The following is an 11,378-nucleotide window of genomic DNA, read 5'->3' as shown; positions in this document are numbered from 1 at the left end:
GCATGTGCGTCTGTCATTTGGTAAAATAGTCGATAGCAATCAGGAGGTATCAGTGTCCTTGGTCCCTCCATAGGAAGGGTCATAATACATCAGTGGTTATCCTTTTAAATAGGGAACTGACGTGCTGATGCATTTCCCCCCAAGTCCTGGTTCAGGGGCTGCAACTGGCTGCACAAATTTCTTACTGCAGACACCACTTCCCAACATTGTTTCCTGCCTGGAGCCAGTGATTCTTATGCCAAACCTCATCCGAGGTCTTGCTAATCCCCAAGTCACCTCCTGAGGGTCAACCATTCAATTTGGTTAGTATGTCATTCACTCTGCTCTGAGGGACAATTATCTGGGCTGTTTTTGATTGTCTGACAATGAATTCCCAGTGATGTTCTAGTATGCCGTTCCTTATAGTGACGAATTTCCATTGGGTCCAGTAGGTATTGTACATGGGGCTATAGTGGGCGATGGCCATCCATTCTGGGCGCCATCTGGTTTCTCTTTCCTCCAGAATTGGTCATATATCATGGTCATTCAGTCATTCTATTCTCAGAGCGGCTGCACCCAGCCGGCTGAAACTACAGCCACAATAATTTGTACCTGCTTCACTTCTGCTTGCACCTCGACTTTATGGCAGTGGGTGCACTTTTCTCAGCATGGTTGTTATGAAAGGGCATCGGCAGTGATTTGTTTTCGGCCTTGACAGTGCTCAGAAGTGAAGTAGTACTCTTTTAGGCTCTGAATCTAGTGGGCGGTTTGTCTCTCGAGGTTACTAAAATTGATAAGCCAGATTAGTGAGGAGTGGGCAGTACACAAGTGGAATTCTTGTCCATAGAGGTGCTTATAGAAATGTTCTTGTGTCTTTACAATTGCAAGTAGGTCCCACCTGGTGATGCTGTAATTTCTCTTGGCCTTCTTCAACGTCTTATTGTAGTAGGTTGTTACTCACTCCCACCCATCTTCAATTTGGGACAGCGCTCCTGCAATCCCTACATGACTCACGTCTGTGTCAACGACAGACCTTTCTCCTGGCTGTGGGTAAGTACAAATACAGACAGTATGGACATCCCCCTTTAGTGTTTGAAATGCGGCCTCCATTTCTGGAGTCCACTGGAAGGTTTCTCCTCCGTGAGGTTGGTTAGCAGTTTCGCAGTGTTGACAAAACCAAAAATAAGTGCATAAGTGATAAGTGCATAGGCCCAGGAATCTTCCAACCTGTATGGTTTGCATCCTGTAATGTGTTCAATAATCATGTGAATTGGGCTGTCAGCATAACATAAAAAGCATCTTCAAGATGAAGACCAAATAGATGCTACTGCATCTCTATTATTTGTTTATTACACAAAGGTGTGCACTTCATGTTTCAACATCTTCCAGGTCATCAGGTGATCAGTGACTTACAGAAAAACAAAGTACTTGAATTACGTTGTCTTAATATGAATCCATAATTTCGTTTTTGTTCTTTGCTCTTGGCCATTCCTGTATGGCTGTCAGATTCTTGTAGTCAGTTCTCACCCCCTCCGGTGTCACAAAATGCCCAAGGTACCATACTTCCTTCTGAAAATGTTGGCCAGTCTCCAGATTGAGCTTCAGGTGGGCATCTTGGACCTGCTAGAACACTTTCTGCGGGTTGAGCATGTGCTCTTGGAACATGCAATCAATCATGATCACATCATACAGGTACATGAGACATGTTACATAAGTGAGGCCTCTTAAGATGGTCTGCATTAACCACTCAAATAATGCAGAGTCCAAAGGGTTTGAATGTGAACTGGCATAACCTTGATCCATCGAGAACATAGGCTCCTCATCTGGCTGCAGATCCATCTGCCAATAATCGCTCTTCAGGTCCAGAGTGGATCACCATTTGGCTTCAGCCAGCGTGCCAAGAATGTCATCACTCCGGGTTGGTGGGAAGTAGTCTTTCTTCATGACATCATTCAGTTTCCATTAATGTGTCAGAAGCACAGGTCCCCATTTGTCTTCTGTACGAGAACTACAGGGGATTGCCAGGGGCTGTCTTACTGTTCGATAACCACACATAGTTGCATGTCCTTGAGCATCTTGCCGACATCCACCTGCTTTGCTAGGCACAGCCTCCTCAGCGGTTGAATTGGGCGAGCCTGTCTCATATCTATACAATGGTACACTCTGTTGGTCTGACCATAGTCATCGCTCTTCATAGCAAAGATGTCTCTGTACTTGGTGAGGAACTCAGGATTCGGTGTCAGGTTTGTCCTGGCTGCTGCAATCATATTCTGCAACTTTGGGTAGTGTCTTGGACCTGTGGTTGTTCAACATTGGGTGTGGCCACCAGGATGACCGGCTCACAGTGTGCTGGGGGAGGATATTATTGTGAGCTTCTGGTCACAACTGGTAGAATTCTTTACCCTCACAGGTACCTCCCAGCAGTCTCAGACCAGAGTTGTGTCTGTATAGAGTCCTTCTGGAGTGTGGGCTTCTGGACACAGTTCTGCCAGACCATTTTCCACTCCAAGGGGGCTCTCCAATTGAGCCATCACAGCTTCCTCCCATTGTACAGGTATATCCTGAACATTGGCCACTGCCAGGCTGGAAGGCTGGCGCTCCCTAGCAATACCTCTTCCTCTGCTAGATGCAGCATTTGACTCCCTAGGTCCACAGATACGTCATACAAGGGGTACCCAAAAGAAACCGAACTTATTTTTTTTTAAACTTATTTATTCAAATTTTAAGCACAAACCTTCAATCCCCTTCAAAGTACTCTCCACTTACACTAATACACTTGTCTAGTCTTCTATTCCATTTTTCAAAAAATTGTCTAAATTCATCTTTTGAGATGCTTAACAGCGCCTCCGTCGTTTTTTCCTTTCATGTCTCTTTTCATTCGAGGAAACAAAAAAAAGTCACACGGGGCAAGGTCGGGTGAGTATGGAGGGTGAGGAACAGGGGTCATACCATTTTTGGTCAAGAATTGTCATACAGACAGGGCTGTGTGAGCAGGAGCATTGTCATGATGGAAAAACCAGTCACCCGACTGCCACAAATCTGGCCGCTGAGCTCCAAGTCACTCCCGACAGCTCCACAATTTCTTCAATGGTCCGTCGTCGATCTTCCTTGATGATCTCACGAATTTTTTCAACATTTTTATGTGTTTGGGCCGTGGAACGACGACCAGAACGAGGTTTGTCATCAATTGACATTTCACCATTTTTGAAACGGGAAAACCACTCAAACACTTGAGTTTTCCCCATAGCATCGTCCTTGTACACCGTTTTTAACATTTCAAGAGTTTCTGTTCCACTTTTCCTGAGCAAAAAGCAGAATTTCACCGCCGCACGCTGTTCACGAAAATCAGCCATTGCAAAAACGACGATCACACAAAACAGTTGTCACTATAAACTCTGCCGAAACTAGTCCTTACCTTCTGAAGCAACAGTAGTTGGCTTATCGACTCAGGAATGTTAGCTCTATACACTCATAGCGGCAAAACACGGTACTACAAAAGCTCTGCCCACAAAAAAATTAGTTCGGTTTCTTTTGGGTACCCCATCATATATGGGCAGGATGTCCAGCCCCAAGATGAATTCATTTGAGATATTGTTAACAAATAGCCAAATTTTCAGTGGTTATCACCCCGGGGCCAGTGTCAAGATTCATGAAGTCAAACTTCATTCAAGATGGGAAGGGCTTCCCCAGATACCGTCTGCAGCATGTAGCACTGATTCAGCTGTTTTTCGGGCCATCTGGCTGTGATGTTGGGTCTGGCGACAGTCATATACGCCTCAGCGTCAATAGTCACGAGGCATGGTTTGTCACTTACCCAGCCCTGTTTGACTAGGATAGCATTGACCCTTTCTGTTATGAGTCAGGGCATTGTTTTATTTCCATCGCCAGTCATTGTTTTCTGCCTCCCTGCCATAGGGCAGTTACCCCAGAAGTGGCCTGGCTCCCCTCATTTCCAGCACGCTGCTTGTTGGTGGTCTCTTGTTGTGGTGGGTTGGCAACAGCATGACATAATGTCCCTGTGCTCACTTCCCAGAGTATGGAGGGCATCCAAGCTTTTATATCCACTGCCTTCAGCTCTAGGAATCAAGTGGTCTGTGATGGCAGCAAATTCTTGCAGATTTTCCCTGGATGCTGGTTCTTCTCAGCTGAGCATGGAATGCTTCCTCCAGGTGGTGGTCAGCATAGCAATTCTCGAGCACCGCAGTAAGCTCTTTGTATATTGGCACAGTGGGGATGCTATGTAGAAACTATGCAGCATGCTCATTCAAAGTAGCTGTGAGATATGAAGCCTTTCTCCAGGTGTTCAGCTACTGTGTACTGCTGTGGTCTCGAACTGATGTTTTAACGTGGCCCATGAGGCTGATCCATTGAATTTAGGGGTCTACACCAGTTTCCATTCTTTTGTAAGACCCACACTAGGCCGGGCCTTCAGTGGTAGACTATTCGCTGCACTCCTGGCACCCTGGGCTTCTGCTTCCTCTAGCTGCTTTTTTAATTCATGCCTAGCCATTTTGAGTCCCTCAAAGAAATCATCTGTGACTTCTGCTGTCCTGGCCTCAAGTCCTCACCACATGAACAGCCAAAGTATGTTCTCTTTACATGAGGAACTTGCATGAATGATTGGGTTTCCTGTACTTCAACCAAAACTTCTGAAAATATTTTATGTTGATAATACAGACCACTATAATTTATTTCATCCCTCAAAGTGAGAACTGATTTCTTTACAGCCAAAAATTCTTCATCATCATAAAATCTAGTTATATTTCTATGTAGAACATCTTTCTCAAAGTTTTGTAAGTGTGTAACCTGATTCTACATAATTATTGTGCCTCTTTCCAGTAGGCCTGAGTATCAGGATACCATTTTGTTGAACTGGCTATAATAACCCTTGATACAAATCCAAGCCCTCTCTATGAAATGCCCTTTTTTGGACACTTGCCATCTAATGACAGCTTCTTTGAAAAATGTGTACATTTTGAAAACTATATTCTTTATTTTTCAGCACAGAACTACGTGTTCATTATTAACGGCATCTGTTGCATCACTAATGTCAAAGTTTTCAGATATCATTGATGAACATTACTGGCAGACAACAGTAATGAAATCTAACAGTTCATATTAATTGAAACATTAACTGACCACTGTCTTGGTGTTAAATGTATGGCTAGGATTCAAAGACTACACACCTCATCTTATTTGTATCACAACTAAATAACAGTGTCCAGTCTCCAGCTGATTGCATGAAGGAAGTAAAATATTTGTTGCATCCTTAACAGGAAGATAACTTTGTTCTATTTGTTTATAAAATGATGATAGTTGATTCAATGTAACTCAGAACCCACTTGTCCCAATAAGAGATTTGTACTGCCATCGTCAGAAATTAAATCTCTGTCCGGTAATATCGTTCTTGACTTCATTCATAAATATATTTGTGGGTTCAAGTAATAAAGAAATGCACTCATCCAAAACTGAATATCTGGCAGGCGGAGTAGGACAGTGATTTCCTAATGCTTCTGGTACAGCTCTGCCTCATATGTCTTTCAGTTTTCTATGTTCTATAAATATGTCTTTCTACAGTAAAGAAGTCAGTTTAATGGCTGACAATGATTGGATTGAGGCTTGATCACTTTCCTGACTTCTGTAGTAGTCACTCCAAGCAGCTGAAAACTTAAAAGTATCCCTCAGAGCTCACTTGGTACGTTCAGAATACTTAAATCTCTAACATTGTAGATAACATGTTTAAAATAAAATATATCTGTGGTTGAGATTGCTATTAAAAATGTATGTTTTAAGTAAAATGTAATTTCTAAAACATTTTAAAATTATTTTGTATTTTACAGTGATAATGAAATATAATTGAAACCTTCACTCTGTGCAAATNGAGACCGGAGAGGTGGTAGAGGACCCCCAGGGGGGATAGGTTATGACCCTAGGGGTGATTCTCATGGACTGGACCCACGAGGTGATCCCAGGAATCCTGACTACCATGGTGAACTTCCACGGCGCTTGGAGGGGCAGCTGAGAGGCCCTATGGAAGTACCTCCACCACAGCAGCCAGCTAAACCTCCTGCAATCCCAGCAAAGCCCTTGAAAGGGGTACCATCAGTTGTGCCAGACTTTGTGATACCAAATAACAAAGAATCCCCCACAGGGGCTTCTCCTGGCCCCAAGTTCCCAGAGGCTCCCAATCTGATGCAAAAACTGAGTGAGATGACAGGAGGTGCAGACACGTCTGTTGACAACATCATCTCAAAAGGGAAGGAACTTATCTTCATGAAGTTTGGACTTGGCGGTGGCAAGTAGCAATGTGAGCAGGTACTGTGGTTGGTGCTGGCTTCTCTTCACTTGCATTAAACCTAGCTGTGATAAACTATATAAACTACCTTCTTTCTTGGAAAGTATTAACAAGGTACTGTGACATTGCATGTTATATCTTTAAAAACTATTGTTATACAGGAGATGAACGGAAGAAAGGGGGTGAAGGATGAAGATATGAAAGAAATTATTTTCCCCACAAGATCAGCCCTGTACATGCACTAAAACTCACAGTCAGGAGACAAGATATCCTGAATTTGAAAAGTGCATGTTACTGCAGCCAGCCTGATGTAAAAATATTGTAATTAAACTGTGTTTAATCTGTAAACAGTAACAAATTCAGACCATCCATTGAATTTGCAATGGACATTATACCAGTATGGAAATAAACGGCATTCAGCACAACATAATTTTTGTGAATTATTTTTGTTTTTGTTCATGTGTTATTTCATCTTATTAAAGAATATGAAGGAGGAAAGGTGCATAACATATTTTTCCCATGATGCCAATAAACATGGAATGAATTGTGGACATTAGTAATTGTCATGAAGTGTTGGTTCTACAACTTGCATGTTAACATAAGTTGCATCTGCATCAGAAATTATTGATTCTCTGCAACATTTTTCTTATTTTTCAAAAGTTCACCACACGCTTAACTGCTTCTACATTAAAAAGCGAAGTCACAGCATCTGGATAATATTTTTCAGAAACCCAGACAAGATCGTTGAGAAGAGTCCTTAGAAAATTTTGTTTAATATAAAGGTTTGTTATGTATCAATAATAAATGTGACCATATTTTAACCCTCTTTAACATTTTAAAATAATTTTTGCAACCATTTTTAATAGAACATAATATTATGTTCTATGTACAGTCTGTGTAGTTTTCTTGTTTATTAAATGATCCTTTATTACAGCATTTAAAAACAAATTTTCAGTATGAATGCATTTAATGAGTAGTCTTTGCTTGAGTGATAGCAAAGACTGATGAGGTGTTGGTAATATTATTTTCAAAATCTGCTGATTCAAAATACTTTTAAAAAATAAATGTATGATATAATTATAATTGCTGGACCAATGAAATAGCGTATAGTAAGGCTGGAGTAAGAGTACCCAGACATATTCATGTATTTGAAAATCTAATGCTGAGCAATTTTGTGAACAGCATAAACATCTTTTAGTTTATTTTATTTTTTGAAAGACACGAATTCAGTATGTTTTCTTACATGCTGTATGATCAATAGAATGTCCAGATTATAGGAGTATTACTAAATTAACAAAATGGTATTACTGTGTATTCTGATTTTATAATGCCATTGATTCTTTGTGGTCTTATTTTTAAAGTTTATTTCTATTCAGTGTGTTCTGTTGAAACCTGTGTTCAGTTTTATATATGTTCTCTAATGGACAGTTAGGAATAGTTATCAGTGTATAAATTATCAAACAACACAGGAGAACCTGAGGTATGAAATTACTGGGCTTCTTTATTGCATTTCTGATATTACTGATAAATATTGAGTCCAGCTCAGACCTTTAAAAGTTTACTTCCTTACAAAATATAAACCTTCCAACTTCCGTTTCAGATATGAATGTTTATATATGGCAGTAACAAGCTCTAGTACAGCCCTTGAGATGCTAATAGTCACCCTACTAATGAAAACATTCTCGGCTTTTTATGGAACATAAAAGTTCATTGTCATCTTCACATGAGCCAGCCACTGTCCCTATCCTGAACCATATAAATCCAGTCCACAAACTTCCACTCTGTTTTTTAGGATCCATTTTAATATTATTTTCCAATATGTGTTTAGGTCTTCCAAATGGTCTCTTCCTTTGGGGCTTTTCAACCAGAGTTCTGTATGCATTACACATAAAAACAGGTAAAACGATAAAGCTATTCCTGTAACAGGCCATGGAGGCCCATAAGATTGTGTGACAGCAAGGCTCCCACAGCGTCAAGATTTAATGCCCTATATAAGTGTGATCTAAGTCCAGTTAATGTATGTTATGTTCCATGAAACATAACAGTTGTGGCAATTCAGGATACAAGGAACTTATAAGCCCATTGTTTTGCATTGTAAGCCCCTAATATTTTGATGATATATATTGAGTGAGTTATTATCAGAAGAATATAGTAAAAATCTGTTATCATAAGTCTGAGCACTGATTCCCAAATGATCTTGGTTTGATTCAGCATTTGGTCTGTAAGTATTATTTAATCTCTCTAAACTATTAGTCTTGAAGTTACAAGCTGAGCCAGAAGTCTGTTTCACCATAAAAAATCCTCATTTCTTGTTAAAGAAGTTCTTTGTCTAGTAGACATATTTTCTACTGTCTTTGTTGAAGTTTCTCCAGGATTCTGTGAAAGATGAATGAAATTTAATTTTATTGGACTTATTACTTCTATGTTAGAAGATTCGATTTTCCAACCTAAACCAATTGGAATTGCAGCCTCTTCTAATAGCTGTGCATTAATATGAGAAACAAGTTGCTTAGAAGTCACATCTTTACCTAATCCATTTAACTGGAGTCCATGGTTTGTAAAAAGTCTCATATTAAGGTCTATATTTTAGAGCATACAGTGCTCATATATTTAAATGCATTTAGGTAATTTTCTATTGAACATAGTAAATTCCTTGTTTACACAAGAAGATTTTATCAAGTCATAACGATATGGAACACTCAACAGGATGATGTTAGTAAGGTCATTGTCTCTGACAACATTTACAATGTGTCTTAATACATTCTCAGAGTTAATCTTGCTTACATCATTGGCACCTCCCCAGAATACCAATACGTTCCTCTTTGTTAAGTTCATAATCTCATTTTTTGCTGATATCATTAGAATATTAACACCAGAACCCGGTTTCACAAAACCACATCTCACATTTGTCATTAGTCAAATTTTTAACTTCAGCTGCATATCCTCTTGCATAACAGTCTCCTATTATTACCAGTTTACTCTTGCATTTGGGAAGATGATTTGAAACATGAGTTCACAAGTGGGTCACTATTGCTGGGAATTAATTTTATCATTTCCTGAAGACATTATTCCATCCCTGGCTCTCATAATAATTACAGCATTGACAATCGTTAAAATATGATAAGTTGACTCCACTTCGGCACATATTAACTTCACGTGTCCATCAGCAAATTCTTGAAGGTTAAGTTGCGTTGGGTGCAACTTTCTGCAGCCTTCTATTCCTTGCACCATCTTAGGTGCAAATATTTTAAACACCCTGTTCTCAGACACACTTAGTCTGTGTTCTTCCCTTAAGGTAAGGCTAAGGTTCAAAATTACAGCTTTGTTTGTATATTGAGCTTAACTTTTTCAGTAGCATATGTAACAGAGCAATTTGGCTCAAGCAGTAATGTGTCGGACTTGTATTTGGGGGATCCTCAGTTCAAGTGTTGGCTGGAATACCAGATGTCTTGAGAGGTTTTTCATGGCTTACCTCAGTCTGTCCAATCAGATGCTGTGATAATACCTTAAATTAGGCCTCAGCTGCTTCCTTTCCCTTCTTTCCAATCCATTTTTTGCCATTATTAATTGCTCAACACTGTGGCTGAGCTACTGACATCATCAGATAAACTACATATAGAATTAGGTAATGGACAGGAAGACAAAAAGATTTTGAACTGGGTAGTAGTAAGCATTTCTGGAATATAATTTGCTCTTACTTTTGTTATGAATGGAAATTTGATTCATTAGTGTCATTCCCAGAGATTTTTGTCATTGCCACATGTTCAAAGAACTTGAAAGAAATGGTGACTAGTCGGCTCCTTGCTCCAGGCCATTGTGTATAGCAAATGCACATGATGAATGTTTACTTATATGGACCACACTTCTTCCGGAGGTTCCATTCAGACATTCTTTAATTAGCCTGATTAGTTTCATGGGTATACTGAATTCAGTGAGAATGTTGTACAGTACATCCTCCTGACTGCATTATAGGCTGTCATGAATTCCATAAGTGCCTGCTGTATTGTCTCACTGTACTCACATTCTTTCTTTAGTATCTCACAAATGCAAAAAAAAAAAGATCAGTAGTTAATCTTTTATGCTGAAATCCATACTGATAAACCCCAGTAGTTTTATTTGCATATGGAGTTAACCTTGAGAGAAAGATGAAGACAATTTTTTACGTAGTTGGTATTATTAATATTTCCCAGTAATGACTACAGTCTTATGTCCCATCTTGTAGATAAGTAAAATAATATATTCTTTCCACTGCTTAGGCAGTTCTTCCATATTTAAAATGTACAACAGTATGGATCTGAAGATCCCTGAGCTGTGAAACTAGAGTTTATATCAAAGTGCTTCAGAATCAAACTGCGTTAAGAGACAGTGCTTCAGACTGACCTGTCTGATGTGTCTCTTGGACAAGAGGTTTGTGTGGGTGTAACTTGTCAAATTGTTTTTCCTAGATATAGCTTTTTAAAAATTCTACCTCCTACACTTCAAAGCAACGTGATTAGTCTCAGAGTAATACTGTTGAAAGTTGTGGTACAATATGGTACTGTAGTTGTCATCTTGTGAATGTTACTTTATCCCTCACTTTAATGAAAACCCTCCTTCTTTACAGTTCTGTTAAGATCACTTTGTTTAATTTAAGTTTTTTACCTACAGTTTAAGGGGATATAAAGGAAATATTAAATAAAAAGAGCATGATTTTTGGGATTCGAATTTCCTCTAATTCAGAGAGCACAATGTCTTGAAAGAACATACTGCCTCCATCTGTTGAAGAGTAAGCCAAGCAAGAAGCCAGCAGAAGCAGGAAGCAAGCTGCCTGCCAAATATTTCTTTTAGATTCTTGCTTGGCTAACTTTCTGACACCGATACTGAGGCAGTATATTTTTCCAAAATGTTGGGCCCTCTGTGAACTGCACAGCGTTACAACCCAGAAGACTATGTTATACATAATCACCACTGTGAGAACCTCAAATCCAACAACATTTTAGTAATCCTTTTTTTTAATTGGCATACTTTTGATGATAAAATTAATTAATAAAAGGTAATATTACAAGCATTATCCCAAAGAGTATTTGAGTCATTGTGCTTTCAGTTTAAATCAATCTCTTGCAGT

The 11,378-nt window shown here is 39.4% G+C and overlaps 1 protein-coding gene across 1 annotated transcript; it reads left to right on the top strand.

Annotated features, from left to right (window-relative positions):
- Positions 1 to 5,866: 5,866 nt before the first annotated feature.
- On the top strand, positions 5,867 to 7,124 carry LOC111871251 (mitochondrial fission regulator 1-like). The gene has a single exon (XM_023864222.2). It carries the CDS (start codon positions 6,010 to 6,012, stop codon positions 6,280 to 6,282), a length of 273 nt encoding a protein of 90 aa, XP_023719990.1. The 5' UTR covers positions 5,867 to 6,009; the 3' UTR covers positions 6,283 to 7,124.
- The last annotated feature ends 4,254 nt before the right edge of the window (positions 7,125 to 11,378 follow it).

Source organism: Cryptotermes secundus, unplaced genomic scaffold (assembly GCF_002891405.2).
Source record: "Cryptotermes secundus unplaced genomic scaffold, Csec_1.0 scaffold699, whole genome shotgun sequence".
Lineage (NCBI taxonomy): Eukaryota > Metazoa > Arthropoda > Insecta > Blattodea > Kalotermitidae > Cryptotermes > Cryptotermes secundus.
This window is presented reverse-complemented; position numbering and strand designations above follow the sequence as displayed.